Below are 21,455 nucleotides of genomic sequence, written 5' to 3' on the forward strand. Positions count from 1 at the left end.
AAAACCATTATACCCCCGTGCCCCTTGCCATTTCACGCTGCCTTGTTCCACACTGCCATTTTCGAATATCCCTCAAACAGCGAAGTCCTGCAACCCTCATGCTCATGTCTCTATGAGACAAATAATGTCTCTACCTTCTACAATAGGTCCTAACCCAGGGCCACGCCTCCATGGATAACCTCTACAATTCCAACAAACTACGCTTAAGTGAACCTGGGTGGAAATTGATTGCTATTTGTTTTGGCCCACGAGACTCAAAGTCGAGTCTTCATTCCTATTTGCCCATGTGGGCCTTGTTGCTCCGCTTCCTCCTAAAGAATTTGCTGCCATTTCTTTGCTCTGAGTTTGTTGTGCTGATTTAGAATAAGGACCAAAATGGGCAAATAACGGCTCTACCCTTGTATAACCATGCTCTTCTACCCTCATCTCTTGCTGCTCTAACCTTTACCACTTCCTCTCTTCTTTCCTCTTGTTGCTTAACAGTTAAATCTTCATCCAAAAAGAAGTGAGAACCCCTCAAGTGCTGCTTCTTACTTAAAAGATTTTACTTGTCACGAACGCTTGACATGATGACTTTTATCGGTCTAGTTCTCTCCTCACATATCTTACCCACCCTCCACGCTTGGCAAATTTGTCCTTGCCAAACCCCCATGTTTCTAAGAAAATCACTTGCAAAACAAGAGTACGTTCATCTCTCCCAAATTCTTTCACACCTTTAATAATTACATTTGCTGCTCTACCTTGCCTTTCTTTGAGCTCTCTGTCTTGCCCATTGCCAGCTCGCTGATACCACTTTAACTTCATTGATATCCAAAAGCATTCAGATTTGGAAAGAATGAAAATTAAGCTCGCTGATACCACTATATTTGATACTTGTATGCTATGGTATGCAAAATAGCAAGAATAGTTTCCAGCAGAATTTGTGCATCAGTTGTGATGGTGGCCCTTCTGAGGGCATATAATTGCTTCTCTATTTCATGCATTATCACCGATATTACAGAACTTCTGTGCAATGACCGCTTCTGTGAAGGATAAACTATTCAGTACATCATTTGCAATAAATAACAGCAGCCCAGTGATCTAGGACAAGTGCTATAAGTACACAGGTAACTTATAATTGTTTAGGCTGCTGAAAGATTTTGTAAACAGTAATTTTTATAAATTTATAAAACAAAAAGTGGAAGAGAAAAAATATGATGCCTGGAAAATAAGGTGAGAAAGACGTGACAGCAATGAAAAGTCACTATGTACAGAGACAGAGACAACAAATGTTCCGCATTGACAATATAATAAATGTCTATGATTGGTGATTGCTATTGCATAAATTTTTTAAATAAAAACTTATCTGTTTGTGAAGCAACTAGTGAAACTTGTTACTTTCAGAATAGCATAACTGAACTAAAACCAATGCCACAGGTAAAATGAGTCAATAATTTAATTCTCCTGCATATGTATTCTTCAAAGGTGATAAAAGAGCAATAACTAGCACCTTTTACCCTGAGGCATTATTTCCCGAGATTATATACAAAGACATCCCCATTCATGAGTCAAAGACTCAAAACTTTCACATTCTTTAACAGACTCTACAAGTTTTCTCCAATCAGAAGATGAACCCTTAAAGTACTCCAAAAATCATCAGATACATTTCCTAGGATAATTTTTTCAATGAGAATACATACCAGCGACAACAAAGAACAGAGATGTCACATTTGTGTTCTTCATAAAAGGCAATTTAAATGGTTGCCAATCTACCTTAGAGGATTAACTACAGTGGAAGCAAGACAACGGGGCAGGGAATGAACTCTGCCAGCAAATTTCCATCCACATGCTTTGAATGAATCGACTCCATGCTAATCACAACTAAATCAATATTTAAGTCATCTGCAACCTCTCCAATAACAGCTGTAGGCTTCTTTCCTTCACCTAGTCTCTCCATCAATCCAAACTCCTCAAAACCCCCTGACACCAAGAGATATTCAAAATCAACATAATTAAAGTAGATTAAGATAGCATTACCTTTAGTAATTAAAAAATAAACTATGCAAGCTGGCGCACCCAAAACAAATGATGAAAGGAATGAATAGGACTACAGGCAAGGAACAAACCATGCCAAACAATTAAGCAACTTATCTAAGTTGAAGAAAATATTCGTATACAATAAAACAGAAGTGTTGCTTGCAAGGAAACCTTGAGCCAGATGCCAACGAATGGTAGATAACCGTGCATCGTGATCTGCTATTGCATCCTTTTCATTTTCATCAATAACTACACATGCAATCAATCATCAGATTCCACATTCTTTTGTGTTAGAAAAATCCAGCACAAAACTAATAACAAGCACTAATGGTTAATCGTTTAAATTGAGTGGAAAATTTTGCCTTTTGACTTAAAACTAAAGGTCAGTCCAAGACTAAACTGTACAACATACCAATAACAGTGACCTTTGCACCAGATTTCTTTGCTAACACTGTAGTTGTTGCCACAGCCTGTTGATAACTTAAAAATATTAGTCTAACATAAAATTTATATCAAAGAAAAAAACTAAATAACTAAAATGATAAACGTCAATACAAACACTAACACAAACTAAGTTTGAAACATGTGAACATAATAAAGTGCCAAAGGTGTCGTATTTCCAAAGCTAAAAAAATGTTATAAATTTACCAAAGTGCAACTCTGGACAGCGCGTTAAAGTAACCATCATCCTAAATGGAATAACCTAAAATTAGGAAGCCAAATCTCATTCAATGTATAATACCCATTTCATGAATCTCATCAGACACGTACTCATTTCACTCTAGTCTGTAATTTTCTCTAGAGCCAATAAGCATTAGAGAGATGATACATTCAATTTTTTTGGAAATAGAGAGAGATATAAAACACAAACAGAATATGACTAAACAAACGGTAAATATAATATACAGTAGACAGAAAAAATTTAACACGTAAGGAAAAAAAAATTGAAAAAGATTCAATCGTACATTGAACTCATCTTTCAAAAATTATTTCCTTAAATGTTCAATGAAATCTTCCTACTTTTATAACCAGAACATGCAATTGTTTGACTGATCATTCAACCTATACCTGTACAGAATGTAGACCTCTTATATGTCCCTATGCGATCAAATTGGACAGAACAATCCTGAATTTGAGTCCAATTTGAGATCTGTGAGATCCACATCACCCTACTTTGTAAGCCCTTCATCATACTCTATTTTCTTCTTGGATATAAGGCATAGTTTGGTGTGTGTATTGAAAAATCTACCACATTCTTTGAAATCCATATATTACAGTTTACCACATGGATAAAGGTATAACTACTTCAATTCCTCCCTGCGATTGAAGAAATAGACAACACCAATGAAAGGACCTGAAAAGCTATATGTGAAAATTATTCACCTACTCCACACAAGGCCCACCTTTGTATAGATCCAAGATCTATCCCATCATCTATGATGAGATGTCTACAAAGTCTTCAATCCGGAAGCTGTTTCTTAAAAAAATTTACACACCTTTGAAGTTTGACTAGAAACTGGGAACATCTTCAAAACTGCCTTTTTAAAGCCCTTCAGCTACCTACAAGTCTCTGCGTGGAGCAGATTTGAACCTAAGGAGCCATCTGGGGGACATGACTCTAATTTGCTAGAATTCAGATGTGTTATATGTGGAAACAAGTATAAATAAGAAAAAGGGAACAAAATAAATTTCGTATAAGAATCCAAAAGATGCATATAATTGTAAAAGTGGCATTCTATTGGAAGAGATGAATGAGTCTCTCTCCTCTCCCTCACATTCAGGAGTAAGTTTTTATACAACTATGTATAATAATAATAAGAAATGAAAAGACATCAAAAGAAGAAATATTTCGTATGTAGAATCCAAAAAGCAGTTGTAGAAGAAAACTCACTCATATTGAAAATATGACAAGCCTGCAGCCAAGTAACTGTAGTAGGGTAACAAACAGTGACAAAATTAGGGACTGCATACTCTTTAAATGTTTGGGTGGATATAGTTAAAAAACTAGGGACCGCACATTTCTCAATGTTCAGGTGAATCAACTGTTGGTGGACCACTGCTTCACATCCCAGAGAGACCATGGCCCATTAACCCAGCTGCACCCAGCACAAGCATAGTTGGGATATGCATGTGTGAACAAGGCTCTCATGTCGAATTTCCACCTGGATCAGGAGCCTTCTTTTCCCATTGTTATTAATTAGTCTTCACAACAATATTTGGGATTCAATGCATATGGCAAAAAATGGGGTGTTGACATTACCTAGTATTTCAATGATTATTTCCTTACATGTTCAATCAAGCCTTCATCTGCAGAGGTTCTTTCATTTGCTCCTATAATGCAATTGTTTCCTTCGTCACATATTGCATTCTTTCATAGATCTTTGACACACAAGGCTTATCTATGTCACTTCTCCCAATTTAGGAAATCATAGATTCTGTGCACACAATGATAAACTCAGTTATACACAACCAATAATCATTTATAGGTATACCATGACATCAATTCAAATGTCTTTTCTGAATCGTCAAGCTTTCATACAGACCACTGTTTACTCAAGAAAAGGGCAACATCACCAGCTTAAACTCAAGAAGATGCTCATTACCATTAAATTCTGATCAGTGCACTTGTCACATCTCAGTGGTTTTCAACAGATCTAACCTAGAAACTGTTTAAACATGTTGCTCGAGGAATATTCTGGTTAAAGATGAATTTCAGAATCTCCTTGTATTGTTACAATTCTCATACTTTTACATCATTTAGGTTCTCTAATATTAGATTCATAGGAATGGGCTATGCAAAGATCGATACACACCTGAGGATATCTAACCTCCACATACATTCCTACAAATCATCGGATCAGTGGATTATCACTATCAGTTACGATTTTCACCACAAGCTAAATCTCCACCTTCTCTATTGTTGCCTCAATTTCTGAAATTTTCATTTTTCCCACCTTAAGCCTAAAATACGAGTTCATATATCACTCTTCGCCCTGACACATTCACTGAGCATTGCCAAGTCTTGTTTACAGTTAGGCTTTCATCGAACCTTTGTACCTAGTCGACAGGCTAACATGTCCCCAAACCTTTCCTTTGGATCCGCAAGTTCAAGAAATCCCCAACCATCCGACCCTTCTTAAAATGTTGTCGGTCTTCATGATGTATGAATTCTTATAATTGGTCAATCAGGATATTTTGGAACCTATGTATTCTTCGCTAACCTGGTTCAGCAGTTCAACTTTTTGCCAACTGCCCGACTCAAAGCATTTCCAGCTCTCGAGGCACTGTCTTTTCGTGACATCAGACAATTTAGTTCATTCATAACCAGCAGATGATAGAAGACATTAGAAGCGTGTTAGCACAACTTTCAAGAGAAGTTGCAGTACCGTAGCCACCAAAATTAAATGCATTTAATGTCTTAATCTTTGAAAATGACCGCCATCTTTCTAACTTCTTTTTTTCGTCTCGAAAAAGCAACAACAAGAGCTCTAAGTTTTCCCCTTCGCGAAAGAAGTTGCAGAGAAGTAAAGAGACAAGTTAGAATCAATTTATCCCATTTCTTTACCCTCATCTCTTTAGGGTGTCCCTTTCAGGCAGGTTATCTTGAAGGCCTTGAATGTTCCTCATGTGGTCCCGTGAAATATACTTCCTCTGAGTCTATACAAACTCGCTGAATTCCAGTATTGTAGAATTCTTCTGGGTAATTGATTATTATGCTTGAAATTTTGGTCCTTTTGATACCACCAAGAATAGAATATGATCTTGAATCTTGATGGCATGAAGAATATAAATGAGAAAGACATGTCCCCCCAAATATTCGAAGAAGAATGTGGCATGGCTCTGCAAAAGTCATTTTTCTTCAAGTCTTGTTTAACTTTATAACAGCTATCCTCAAGAAGCCATTACCTCTGATGATAGTTATTAAAACCTAGCTATAAATAAGAATGGATGGGGAAGAAGAAAGAAGGATGTAATGCAATTAATGAAAAATATCTGAATTGATTCCTGAGAGTCACGATGATCTAATGGTGTATTCTTCTTATGTGGAATGCATCTCTTTTTAGATAATTTCTTATTGTTTTCAGAAGTAATTAAAATTTCATATTTGAGTATCTGTTGTGAATAATTCATCTTTGAATGGATATTATGACAGTCATTAAATTAGAGGTTGTTACAATTTGATTGTTCAGTATAGAATCTTTGCATTCTATCTTGTTCTAAAAGCATGCATGGTTTTCATTTATTACGTTTTATTAGAAGGTAGTTGCACCTTGTAAAATAAGCAGAGAGCACGTATAAAATATCATTACATCTGACTCAACTAATGGTTTCACTTGCCATTTGTTTGGGCATGAGAAAACAGAGTTAAACGGCAAATTTTGTTAACCAACATCTACGATAGGAACAAGAACTTGGGAAATAAATTTTGCATTCTCCTGACACCAATAATTTCCTAGCACTCATCTTCCTAGACATTCCCAGAAATGGGGAAAGAAGGGATGGGAGGTTTGAGCTAGATACCAGCTATTTTTGTGGTAGTGTCTTTTTTGTATTTCTTTTAATCATATAATTGATCTGAGTGAGTCTCATAGGCAACAATATAGATTTACAAAAAGAAAGAATGAAAAAATACTAGAAATGGTTATTCCTAGAAGTTAGAACTAAGACAACCAAATAGCATTTTACAGCATGTAAATGCTCAACATGAGCATTTGATGAGCTGAGAAAGGATTTTTTGTTTCATTTTCCAGCCAATACACATTCCCTAAAACAACAGTCTCCGACAACAAAATAATCATTCTGAGAAATACCCTCCCATGCCACTTCCTTGTTAACAAATGTCCCAAGAAATGCATATTCCTAGCAAGCAAATAGAAATGACACTACAGATTCTCCAACATACAGACTGGCAACTCACTTCACCTAGAAAATCAAACCTCTAGCCAGGACATTACTACAACCTTAACCTATAGCATAAATGAGGATATGTATAGCCAACTTGAGGCTAGCATGACCCTTAAATAAGTTATATGATCATTTATGAATTCAAATAGGCAGTTAGGTTGGCCTGGCTGGCATCCATGCCACGAATATGGTATATATAGGAGGTAGAGGTTAATTATCATCATCATATTGTATATTGTGTTCTTATTAAAGACTATTGTAGGTAGCTTCCTCAAAGTGCCTTGGGAGGTTTCCCTCTCAAAGTGGCCTATTATCATTAAGTATTTGCAGCAGATTTCCTATTAAACTCTTCTCTTGTGAAAGTTATTTCATTACAAGCAATATCAAAACATAATCTTGGCATCCAAAAGGCAAGGAACAAAGCAAAAAAAATCATTTGATAGGTAAAATTGCGAAGGGCATATCTCTCGCTTTGGCGATGTTCTTTCTGATTTTTTGGAGGGTTGATAAAGCACATATTGAAATTGATGTAGTCCAGATTTGAGGTCATTTGGAGCAGACTTGAAGAAGTTATTGCAAAATAAAGATTTCCAACAAAATCACCCCTAGGGCTGAAAAAAAAAAAATCTGAATTCTGAAGGATTAAAACAAAATATTTGGTCTACCTACAGTCCCAAATTGAAACCATTCGTAGCCGTTTTGAGTAAGTTATTGCAATTTTGGATTTTCTTGTAAATTCACTGTGTAGGTTGCAATTTTTAAAATTTGTTTATATTTTTGGAAAAGCAAAAATCATTAGGGGACTGCTCTTTTAGAGTTTATCGTAAATTTGAACTGTAGGTTGCAAATTTTGGAATTTTAATAAATTTGTTTACATTTTTGGAAAACTTGAAAATGATCACTAGGTGACTGCTCTTTGAAATTTTAAGATTGTGGCCAACAATTCTGAAATCATCTGATCAAGTTTTTTGGGCAGCTAAAAATTTAGATTTTGCATGGTCATGCCTTAGCATGGTAAGTCCACAGACTAGAGGTAGGGCTAAGAATTCCTATAGAACAGGAAAGAGCTCTGACAAAGAGGACACAAACCTGGAGCTTGGATCAGGTGGGAACTCAATTGTTACTTCCTCCACAATAGATGACAAAGTGAACCAGTTGGAAAAAAGCATGTGCAATATGCAGTATGAAGTAAAAGGAGAAACGGCTAGCACCAAGTTCAAAATGAAAGAATAGTGGGAAAGGGCAATGGTATATATTAATATAGTATTATAAACTACAAGATTTTACCAAGTCTGAAATAAAAGAATAATGGGAAAGGGCAATGGATAGCATCAAATCTAAAATGAAAGAACAACGACAAAGGGCAATGGCTGGAATCAATCCAGAAGATACCATTCTCACAATCAAAGCAATAAACCCAAAACCCAATCAATCAAGGTGAAACATCTGAACAAGCCAATCTTGATCCAAATGTTTGCATTCATACAGGATGTCAGAACGTGTCACCAATGATGGATATGCCAGAAGAAGAATCAAAAGATTCTTACTCAACCAAATCTACAGGCAATTAAAGATGTGTAAATGGTAGTTGTTAGGGATGTGTCACAGGATTTCCTCCAAAAGTAGATCATGATCATGTCATTCAACTAGTACTACGGCACCAACCACCATCCATCACCTCTTCCTTGAGTTGAGGGTAGACAAAAAGTTTAGAGCAATAGAACACATTTGGCACCGCCACGAGGTAGTCTCTAGTCTTAATGAGAAAAAGGCAAAGACATGGAACATTATGAAGCAACAGGTAAGCAATGTAGAATTCCAACCAAGACAGAGTCACCAAAACCTAATGAGAAAAACAAAATCATTTTGGAACTTGAGGAAATCCTTCAAAGACACACTAAATGGCTATAGATGAGGATGATTACAGGATATCTAATCAAGTGGAATAATCTGGCCTATGAAGCTGCAACATGGGAAGATGAAGAATTCTCACAAACCATACAATGCTTGTCAACGAGGACAATGTTGTTTTAAAGGGGAGGTGCATGCTATGCTCTTAACCTACACTGTAAATGAGGATATGTGTAGCCAACTTGTGGCTAACATAACTCTAAAGAATTTCCATATTTTGTTGAAGCTTTATTCACAGTTGTTCTATATTATATGCACCACCTAGGTCACCTCCACTTCTGAATCCAAATTCTTGGAATCCATTGATTAGGTTTAGAATTTCTCAATTTTAATTAAATATTTGTGATCTCTAAGCTTTTGGATATTCTCAATTCCTTCCTAATACTATTTATAGATTTTTTGTTAGAAAGCATTCCATTTGTATTTATTTCTTTTCTTTTAAATGTTTGCTCATCGATTAATATTTCCAAATTCAATGAATGCTATACTTTTTTATTTTATCTTAAAATACAACATGAAGGAAATGTTACATGGGGACACCACCCACATTTCCGGGACGTGAGAACTGCTGAAAAAGTCCAATGGCGCATCTCCATGTAACACTGCCTTCATGTTGTATTTGAGGATACAATTAAGAACAACGCATTGAGAAAAAAAAATTAAAGGATATAAATAAAGATAGACTGCTTTCTAACTCAAAAACTAAAAATTATATTTAGCACTAACAAAATTAAAAATCTTAGAGATGATGAAAATATTTAGTTAGAATCGGCAAATTCTAAACATAATCGATGCATTATAAGAATTTAGATTCAAAAGTGAAGGTGAACTAGAAGCAAAGGGGTTCTGCATACAGTACAAAACAACTTGTGAATATACTTCAATTGAAGATGGAGACATTTTAGGGAAGTCAACTAGGAAACACACCCTCAAGGCTGTCTCGGCTTATCAAACAAATTAGTGACGTCCCAAAAATACTGCAGGAGCAAGCTGATCATCCCCAAGACAATCAAGGGAAGGCCAGCCATCTCCTACGGCCCAGCAAGCATAAAAGTCAAAAATTGGAAAAAGGGAGTGGTGGCAAATGGGGATTGAGAGGACCTACAAGGCCACCCACACCCCTTTACACAACTCCAGACCTAAAATTAAGACACTTATATTAAAAACATAAAATTCCCTCATTTCCTAAACTTATCATTTTTTATTTTGTGAGAAGAAGACAAAGAACGAGAGGAAAAGAAAATAAGAAAAGCACTAAGAAGAAGACAAGAAAGCATCAAAATCATAACGTTTCAGGTATATTTGGCATCCATCGTTCATTTTCACAAATCCTTTCCAAATTTATTTTGTCCCTCAAAGTTTCAAATATTTACACTTTTTGGGGGCGTTTTTATGTTCACGGCTGTTTTTAAACTTAAGAGAAAACAACATGAACTATAGTGAGAATTATGGAAGTGATTAGATCGAGTTCCAACGAACAAGTCGTGAAGGTATAGTTCTTCTAGGTATGGGAGTGTTGTAGGCTTAACAAGAAGTAGCTATAATACACGGGGGTACACAAGAACGCATCCCCTATGGTTTTAGGCCAAGAATCTATACAAGGGACATTCCGAGGACGGGGGACGCCTTGGGGAAGTTTCCCAGGCATCCTCAAAATGCATCTTTTGTCCAGGGACATCCCCAATTGAAGGGGACATCTCGGGGATGGCCAATTGTCCTCGAGACAGCCAAGGGATTCCTGGACATCCCCCGACCCTATTGGGGATGGCCAACTGTCCCCAATTTTCCAGCTGACTTTTTCAACCAAAAAACATAGCGGTTTTTTTTGTTTTTTTTTTAGCTTTCTAAGGGAAAAAAGCTAGATAACACATTAACTATGCTTTCCCAACTCAAGAAACAAGGACAACACATTAACTATGCTTTCCCAACTCAAGAAACAAGGACAACACATCACATATTTCCCATCGTGTGTCTGACAAAACTCATATGAAAATCACATTGAATTGGAGTAAATGCAAAGTCAAAATGATTCCGATGTATGCAGTATTATTTATGTCATAGGCACATTGATTGTTTGACATGAATTATGGAAGCAATTAAGTAGTACTATTAATTTGTTTGACTCTCATCACTCATGTGAACATTGTTCGTTGTGTAACTCGACAAAACATAGATAAAATCTATTCTTCAAAATTAAACTAACATAAACTTAAAACACCCATCATACATTTTCCATGGGTCTTGGGAAATTTGCACTAAAGAAATGAGATTAAAATTATAATAAAGACAATCTCAAGTAAAATTAATTATAGAATAAGATCTCTTATAATTAAAGTTAATTTTAAATAATTCCTCTCAAATATCAATCAAGCATCATGAAAGAAATAAGAAAAGTAGTGTCTTTTGGAGGGAAAAATAAGGAAACTCTATTTAAGAGAGACCAAGCAAGGAGAAGAAAATTATATTATCATTATCAAATTCTCTTTATGGTTGAGCCTTTCAAAATTTCTTCAGAATTTTCAATTTCCAAACAAAACCCTGTTTTTGTTGAAGGTGTATCTTGGTTGCGAAAACCTCCATCTTCTACATTCCAATTTGAGGACAAAAACCCTCAAGATCATTAGTGATAATCTCTTCCAAAGATTACATGTGTTTCAGATATTGGATTTGGCACAAAATCCGCATCTCCATTGTGTTTCATTCAAGTAATTTGATTATATCGATTGTAATGTAATCTGATTTCAAATGATTATTCAAATTACTTAATTATATTTTATCAATGACAAAGAAAGGAAAAGATTTAATGATGGAGAGGCTGTGAAGAATTGATGTGTAAATAATTGTTGTTGGACGTAATATTCCACAATTGTCATTAGCTAGTAAAGGGCAAAGGAATTCATATATCTACAGACAACACAACAAGTTGTATTTTAGTGGCATTTGACAATTTTGGGATGCCATTTTGTGGTTCATGAACACCCACATCTATAGTAATCGCAATCTTCCAAATGAAGTGATGACCTAAGTGGAAGTGGTGGGAACACAAATCATTGGAAAAAGAATCTCATCTGGACAACAATTGCACGAAGAGGTAAATGGTTGAGGAAGTTCATTGAAAGTGCTACATGGTGAATGCTAAACTAAAAGGGAAATGTCGGCTGAAGAGATTGTAACTTTCTGTCAATATACCATTCCATGATTCTTGATTTGAGATAAGAGTTCCCAACAACATATGGATTAAAGTTCTAGTTTGTCCAATTTAGGATATCATAGTAGCCCAATTGAATACACTTCCACTATCCAAAAATCTTATACAAGGGACCCATTCAATCCCAAATAACCCTTTTGCAATTTTCAGCTCCTATACACAAGGACAAGAAAAAATAATCCGAGTTAGACATTGGTTGTCATGCATGCAACAAAGATTTCAAAGGCAAATAAACAAAGATTTACAATCATCTTTTGTACATATTTGGACATGCAGTAAGTAGTTAAAAAAATAAGCCTAGATGAAAAGACCTCAGGCGTCTAGGTTGTACGTGGAGGGTGAGGCAAGAAAAAAGTGTGTACCAATAGAGTCTACAATCTATTATTTCAAAAGGGAGAAGATTCTACTGAAGGAAAGAAAAAGAATATAAATGTTGCGGGGATATTGAATATGAAATCACAAGAAGGGGTAGATTCACAGTTGCCAAATTGTTTTTTAACCTTGCCATACCATTTCATGTGCTACATTCTCCCTATTTCAAAGAACTGTTGATAGAGATAAATTCATTGGTTCCTCATATGCCCTCTAGAGAACATATACTACATACAACCCTTCTTGATAAAGAGTATTCTAAGGTGAGTTTGTTGTTAGAGAGCATGAGGCAAACTTGGCTAATGATGGGTTGCTCAATTGTCATGGATGTGTAGACTAATATTAAAAATCGTCCAAGGGATTGAGCTTAATTGGTTAAAGCATTGAGTTCTCATTGTGGAGATCCAAGTTCAAATCCAAAAGGGACATCTAATGTGGAATTCTAAGTTGTGACTCTTGGTCTTCCATAGTTGACTTCTAGTGTGGTGGTGTGGATTTCTAAGTTGTGACTATTGGTTTTTCATAGGTTGATTTGCTTGCTCAAAATGAGCTAATATTAGTCTCATAGTTGTGCTTGCAAGAGCTTGTAATGGTCTCATGTTGATGCTCATATGAGAAAAATATTTGTAAATGATTAGCAATATTAAATAATATCAAGAATCAACTACTCATAAATATCGTACTACATCTACAATCGGCTCTTGTTTTCCTAAGGTTGTTGATTGCTTAGGGAAGAACAAGGATGTAGACTTCCAATTTCAGATTTTGAGTGAGGCCATAGAGGAGGTTGAGGCCTCAAATGTTATACGGGTTATCAATAACTTGACAAGTTTGTAGACTAGTTGGCATGATGGTAGAGGGTGTTTGGAAACACATTGACCCCAAGTGTGTTCACGTGTTGAATGGTACACTGAAAGACATTTGAGAGATAGATTGGGTGACAATTGTGAAAGCAAAAGCTAACAACAAACAGGTGTTCATTTGCAACAATCACAACTCAATATCTCTCTTCATGACACTCAAAAAATTCCTTAAAAACCTATGGAGACTAGATATTTATTCATTTTATCTTGTTAGAAAGGATGCTTGAAGGTAAGAGTCTCTACAATTAACGATGGTTAATGCTAAGTGGAGCAGGTGACTAGATATGCCAGTTATTTTAGCTTCTTAGAGAGGATGCTTGAGGTTAACAAGCCTATAAAATTAATAATGGTTAACGTTGATGGTGTAGGTAGTGGAGGCCAAACAATTGAAGAGAAGAGTGTGAAGCGAAAAATCCTTGATGATGATTGGTTGTCCACTTTAATGAAATTTACTTGATCATCATTATTTTTCGTTTTTTGTATTTTAAATTTTGAAATTTATTATATTTTAATTTTAAATCAGAATTAAGTAAACATTTTCTCTTTAATGATTAATCTAACCCATTGTGCAAGTGATTAAGTATGTTGATACAACCTATCCTAGTTTTGGTGAAATTAATGAAACACTTGACGTCATGCTTGACCAAATGAAGCAAGCAATTCATAAAAAGGATCTTGATTTGGGACTATATAAGGAGCATATTAAGCTTGTTGTGACACAATAGTACAACAATAATATACGCTATTTGAGAAATAAATGATTTCTGATGATAAGATCAAATTAAATCTTGATTAAGTGAATCAATTAGAGAAAGTTTATACTTACCAAAAAATACAAAAAAGATCTGTCCAAGATTTATTAAAAAAATGCAATAAAAATAAAGCAGAATTTATATTATATCTATTAAAAGTTGTATATCAACAATATGTAGGAAACTATGAACACCCTGCTTCACATGGCAGCCTATGTTCTAAATCTAATATGTGACGCACCAAGGACTTGGAGAATGCCCCCTTTTGAAGATGAAGAGATGAATTAAGAATTTATAAAAGCCCTTTAAAAGATGTACAATGCTGAAGAAGCATCTAAACTTCAAGAGCAATGGATTGGTCTTGTCAATCTTCACAGACCAACATTCAACAAACCAGAGTGCAAGGCAGATGGGGCCACTTACAGCTCAAAATGACCCTATCATATGGTGGGAAGGCATGGCAAGGATGCAATGGAGTTTGAGGATGCTCCCTGTTGATGTGTGTTTTATGCACATGCAAGCATCAAAATAAAATACCAAAGTACTTTACCCTCTCTTGAACAAAATCACCTCAGATGCTAAGGGTAAGGTCAACTAAAATGATTCCAAGGTTTCTACAGTCAAGTCTTGACATGTGGGTAACTCAATGGTCGATGTGAATTGTTGTTTTCACTTGAGGACTTACACAATTGTTCAAATCAACTTTGATTATCATGAATATGGAATAGGTGTGCTGATAACTTAGGATTTAACAATGAAGCTCTTGATTTAATTCTAACGAGTTTCTAAAGAAAGGTGGTAAAAGGAAATAGGGTTACAGAATTTTATTCTAAAGCCTAGAATGCAAGAAGTGATGAACAAATTCAGTGGAACCAAACTACACAAGGTCTCACCATCAAGTCGAACAGATTTTGACACAAGCTTAGTGCAATCTAAGGTGTATTTCATAGATTTTCAAATTACTACCATCAGACATTGATACCATCCAAGTTGATGCATAACAATGGATGCATAATAATCGAAGTTAAGCTTGCATAAACTTCTGGTTGACCACGCAAGGCACGCTTACAATCAGCAAGAGGCTAGTGGTATGGATAAATGGATTCCACACAAATACATTCAACAAAATTCTTTCACTCAATCTAACAAACTTAAAAGCAAATTCTAATCTAACTTGGAGGAATTGAGAACCTTGAATGCAAGACAACACTTAAACAAAAATCACCATCAAGTCGAACAATGATTTATATTCAAATCTGCAGCATCTAACAACAATTCTCAAAAATCTCTCTCACAAATTAGAGGCAATGGGGTATATATAGAGTCTCAAACAAAATGGATGGCCAAGATTCAATCAAAATCAAGGGCCAAGATCATGCCAACAAAGCCCTAGAGTTGCCCTAATTAGGGTTTACATAAAAAATGGAGCTACCAACATATGGCCCAATAGAAAGACACCTAGTCATCAAATAGGGAATCTTCTAGAAGATTCTGCCATACATCTCTTTCTCTCACAGCATAATCCAAGAATCTAGCTAATACAAAATCTAATTCCTCCATGGAAACACTGGGTAAGGTATCTTGTCGTAGATCAATCACATCCAATGCATCCGAGCAAGCATCCAAGGTGTTCTCCCAATCTGACATGAGCTTCTGCGAATTGTGGACGTGAATCAACAAATAAACTAAGTCATCCATCTGACTCTTCTTCAAAGAGTCCAACTGATTGAAGTACATGAACTTCATCTTGTCTCTCAATTCTACTAAGTATAAACCACTGGCTTCACTGACATCAACTCCCAATAATTCCTCAATTGAGGCGAGGATCATCAATTGGATATCATGAATTGATCCTTCCATCTCTGCACAGTCCTTTTGTGTGTGCTCATAAGTAGATTTCTTCATGGCCAATGAACAATACCAGCCATGGAAATCGTATTTGTCTCCATCATGCACAATATTCTCTCTAATCAATGTGGACATAAGAATTCTCTTCAAGGCTCTGAGGCATGGAATAGTCTTCTCCTGAATAGGTCGAAATTCCTCCCAAACTCCCTCTAGATCCTGTGTCCTGAACATGAGTATCGTCCTGTCAAAAGCCTGGATAAAATGAGTAAGGAAATCATCTGCCTGTCTCTTCGTATCTTCAACCCATTTCTTCACTTCCGAAAGTGTATCTCTCGCTGCCTCGTAATCTGTATGTAGTCCATGATCAACTGCAATAGGGGAAATACGGGTGGAATTCTCACGCCTTATCCCTGCAATGTACTCTCTAAGTCTAATATTTTATTTCTTATATTCCTCTTTCTTTTCTATCTCCCTGTCCAATCTTGCATCGATTGCCTTGAGGGTATCACCATTTCCTGAAATTCCTATTCCTTTGTAGTACGGCCAAGGGCAACTGAAGTAATCTGGAAATCCATGGGAGTAGCAACATCCTTCGTCACATCTCCAATAGGAACAGCCACCTGCGCAATCTGCATTCCTGTCTCATCTCTAGCTATATGTGACAAAATCTCAGCCTTCTTCAATTCTTTTTCTTTGTTGCTCCTGGCTAAGTAGTCATCAATGTTGTCTATCAGTTGCACCTCTACCATCTTCTTACTTTTCTCCATACTCTTCATTAGCCAATCAGGAATAGCGGCCATCTCCATACCATCATCGAGACACATCTCTTGATCAAGCTCTCTCAATGTCGAGATAACATCATCATCATCATCATCATCATCAGGATTATCCTTAGTCAAATCATATACATTCTTCCCCAAACTAACCTCCAAAAGGGCAGTAAGAGATCCTGGTTGATCATCATCTTCATTAGGTGGAGAAGATGTAGCGGTGGCATGTAAGTCCTGAACATTCTCTGGTAATATCACTGTGTTGGAACATTGTTCAACCTCTTTGTTTTGTTCTGGCACTTCAATCTCTTTGATTGATGAAACGCTGAGGGAAGGTGAAGGAATGATAATCTTTTGCTTCTTCTTCTTAACCTCCTCAATCTTCTTCCCTCTAGCCTTGACTTCTCCTGGTGTGTTCTTCCTTTGCTTGGGAGCTTGACTTTCCTCATCCACATGAATTTGTATGTCGTTGATAGTTCTTTGATCATCTTCAAAGAGGATTCCTCCTGTTTCATCTTTTCATATGTGAAGATAACACCCATATCAACTAACTTGTTCATCTGTCTATCCACCCATCCTCGGGAGAAACTCAAAACCTCTCTCATCAATACACTCAATTCTGTCACTTCTTGTTCTGACCAATTAAGCAATAGAATTGCCTTCTTCATTTCATTCTCATATTGAGGATGTGTATGATCCTTGTCATCTAATATTTGATCAGGATTGAGGAAAAATCCACACTTCCTCATGAAATCCACGGACATTCTGGACCACATCCTTCTTTTCACTGCTTGCTCGTCCATTAGGTTGGCCCAATAATCTTCTATGTCCACTTTGTGTACAAACTTATCTCCCTTGATCCTTCCAACTTTCTTATTCGGATCAAATCTTTTTCTTCTCTTGTATGTCGCAAGGCAATAAAATGCAAGTTCCTCGATAACTGTGTTAGCTACAGTGGCGAAATGGCAAACCTCCAATGTCTTCCCTATCGAAATAGGAAATGTCATCCATGTTCTATGTTTTTCCTTCTGGATAGAATCAAACTCCAAAAGTTGTCTCACCACATCAAGTAATATCAATTTGTCTGTAGGATACCTAGGAAACCTATAAGGATTGGATTGAAATTCATGAATCCTTAGGTATGTGGAAGTGGGAAACTGTGTGTACCATGATCCATACTGCTCAATCAACTTTGTTGCCTCCTTGGACAACCTCTTGTGAATTCCGCCCTGCAACATATGTGCGATGTACATGGTGAATGCATCATCCACTCTCTTATAATCTTCAATTTGATACATGTTCGGTTGTGGATAGCATTCATAACTTTTGTACTGCCCTTGTCCATTCCCGACTTCGCCTCTATATATCAACCCTTTGTAAGTGACAAATCGTGCAAGTACATACACGAGGTAGGAAAACATGGCAAATGATTTGGATCTCTCCACATTCCTCAACTGAAAATCCAGATTGTCACTTATGATTTTTGACCAATTGATCAATGTTCCCCTTAGACAATCCTAGATAAAATAGAACATCCACCCATGATATAATGCACCTTGTGACATTCCCATCACTCGGTTAAGCAAGAATACCAAGTCGCTATATTCCTCTTTCAAATCTGTGCACATGAGTGTCTTGGGAGCCTTGGAATGATGAGCCCTAGGTTCAATCATCCATTCCTTGTTTACTATAGTTTTACATGCATCCATCCTCTTCTTGTTATTTTCTTCATATTCATTCTTTGTCCTATCTTTCGTATCTGCACCACATGGAATCCTCAACCAGGAAAGCAATAGTAACACCCTTAGGAGTCTTGATCATTCAGGAGCGGGGATCATAACATTGTGCACACTCTAGGATTACCTCGCTGCACTGTATGGATTGTGGAAATCTGGTGGCCTGGTAGATACCGCTCTTCATAATGTTTGCATAAATAAGGGAAGGAATCTGGTTTCCAATTCCGAACATCCACTGCCGCATCTGGTCCATGTTTAGGAAATGCATGTTTGTGTCTGTAATCTCCTTCCATCTGGATGCAACTTAGATTCTGGATAGAATCCCGTCTCAACTAACTTCTGTTGTTCCTTCTGAATGCTAATTTCGGACTTCGACATTGCACCTGTACAAAGCGAGAAGTTAGAAACTTCGGAAAATTTTCCTAATAACTATTTTCAGAATAAATAAAGTTCTGATTTCTTAATGATTTGGACAACTTTAGGAATGGAAATCAAGAACATTATACACATTCTCAATGAGTTCCGAAAATAGAATGTAAATATGACAAAGTTAGGGTATGAAACCTTCATGAAATTCATTAAAATCATCAATTTTCAGACTTAACAAAGTTTGAAGACACCTCCTTATGCTTAGAAATTTTATCAAAATCAAAGTGCAAAGGAGTATAGCGGATTGGGAAATGAACTAGGAAAGGTGTGAAAAGTAGGATTTTCACTCAAAAATTGTCTGAGGACACCTTCCCAAGATCAACAATGGCTGTCAGTAAGTCTAAAGACAACCTGCAACTCTACAAATTAGTCACTTAAATCATGTTGCAATCACCAAAAATGCACAAATTTGATGAAAATAATCTTCCCAAGGTGAAAACAATCAATTATGGGTATGTATGTATGGCTGGTAAAAGGAAAATTCTCTGAAGACAAGTCTGAAAAATGTTTTCAGACTTACCAGCACCTTGCAGAGTGATAAGAAACCCTAGAAATGATCCCAAAATGGTGGAAAAATGACCCCCAAGTGAAATCGTCAAATTGGGAAGTGGCTGGAAATGAAGTTTTTTCTAAGGACAACCTGCAACAATGGTGTCTTAGACCTGCAACAGCACTAAAAAGCTCTAAAAATGTACCTAAAACTCCTCAAAACAGCCCCTAGACAAAATTGCCTAAGGTGTAAATGAGTTGGGAATGAAATGTATGTCTGAAAAATGTGTTCCCAGCAAACAATGGAGGTCAACAATCTTCAGCAATGGAGAAAATATGCAGGTCTGAAGGCAACAACAGCAAATTCCCAGCAATGGCGCCAACAATGATGAAGGAAATGCACCAAAAATGGAGGAAAATGTCCTCCCAAAGAAAATCGCCCAACTCCACAAATGGCGCCACCTCAATAAAATCGCCAAAACCTGAAAAAAAAGTCTTCCAAGCACACTCCAATGGCAGCCCAAAAATATTGCCCAGCTAGGAATAGGCAGAAAATGAATAACAAAAACAATTTCCAGCTCAAATGGGTGTCAAGAAGACACTTCACCAAAATCGCCTTGCTGGAGAAAATCGCCAAACTTAGCCACTTGGATGCCACACTCAACAGATATATTAATAAAATATTGCTGGCCTCCCTCTCTTTAAACTAGTTTTCACCTTGGGTTCTCACCACACAGGCAATGTGGGATAAAACTTTTCTCTTTATACTTGCCTGGGGAAAATTGATTTGCTTCTAAGAAGTAAAATCATTTACTGTTTATTGCAAATCATTTATTAATTTTCTTTTTGAATAATCGTTAATGATCACAAAAGTAATTAAATTTGGGTCAATTTTCTAAAAAAAAATTTAAAATTTGGATCAAAATTGACCCCTAGGGGAAAATCGCCTCATATTGGGATAAAACTCCCAATGAAAAAATTTATTAAATCATCAAAATGTCATTTGGGGGAAAAACGGCCCCTATTGGGATAAAAAATCTCAACAAAATTTCCATCAATTTGCACAAAAATGCCTTCAAGGGAAAATCAACCCTTGTCTGGAATGAAAAATTCAAACTTAAATTCATCATTCAGCTCAAAAAAACACTTTGGGGGAAAATCGACCCCTATCAAGATAATTTTCCAGATCAAAAATCATCAAAATCTTCACTGGTGGAAATTCGCCTCATGTCTGGAATCATTATCCGCATTAAAATCCTTAAAATCTCCTCATGAAAAGCTCTGGTGGAAAATCGATTGTCATCAGGAATCATCATTTCAGTCATCATCAAAGTCATCTACAATCCTAGTGGAAAAACGTGGGTCATCGGGAGGATTTCCCAACACTTAGTCAAATCTTGCCTCTCTAGTGGAAAATCGTCCCATGTCTGGATTCTGAGTGGGGGAAAAAAGAGGTCCATCAGGAATCCAGTAAAAATTCACCTCCCATCGGGTTTTGAGTGGGGGAAAATCATGGATCATTGGAAATGTGGAGGGAAAAGCACCTCCCATCAGGTATTTTGACATTTTGACCCTTAGAACATGGCTTTTCATCAAGAATTTAACAATTTAACCACTCAAAATCATCTGGACACTTAGAATTTTAATAAAACGCATCGGGACTTAGGCAAATTTACCAAAATTTGAGCGAAACAAAAGGAAACCTATTGGAATAAAGTGCAAAATCAACTTGAATAACTTCATAGGAGAGAGAAAACAACTCCTAAAGGCCTTAAAACACCTTAGCACTTAAAAAAACATTGACGAGGAAATCAAAAACACATTAACGCTCAAAAGGTCTACACTTGGACAAAACTAGGATCATTTAAAATCTCAACTTTTATGCACTTGATCCTATAACTTCAAAACCCTAATGACAAATAGGCATGATCAAAAATCCGAAACTCAGGCACGAGAACTCAAAATTGCCCACTATGCTGCCAAAACCTTAAACTAACCAACGCAGAAAACAGGAAAGAGGGGGTCCCTGTTTGCAATGGGGCGATGTGTGAAAAGGTCACAACACTCCCCACTTGCCTCCTTTCAGAAACTACTAGTTCTTCTACCACAAAGAGGAATTGATCTATAAACAACATCATTCAATAAAGAGGAACAGG

The 21,455-nt window shown here is 36.5% G+C and overlaps 1 protein-coding gene across 1 annotated transcript in view; it reads right to left on the minus strand.

The window, feature by feature from the left end:
• Positions 1–1,408: 1,408 nt before the first annotated feature.
• The window catches only part of LOC131060549 (uncharacterized), a 57,007-nt gene continuing 36,960 nt past the window's right edge, over positions 1,409–21,455 (minus strand). The window contains exons 3-5 of the mRNA XM_057993796.2: positions 2,429–2,486; positions 2,188–2,265; positions 1,409–1,959 (exon numbers count right to left, since the gene is read on the minus strand). Coding sequence (XP_057849779.1) covers positions 1,766–1,959; positions 2,188–2,265; positions 2,429–2,486 — 330 coding nt within the window. The 3' untranslated portion in view covers positions 1,409–1,765. The remainder of the gene's footprint in view (positions 1,960–2,187; positions 2,266–2,428; positions 2,487–21,455) is intronic.

Source organism: Cryptomeria japonica, chromosome 8 (genome assembly GCF_030272615.1).
Source record: "Cryptomeria japonica chromosome 8, Sugi_1.0, whole genome shotgun sequence".
Taxonomy (NCBI): Eukaryota; Viridiplantae; Streptophyta; class Pinopsida; order Cupressales; family Cupressaceae; genus Cryptomeria; species Cryptomeria japonica.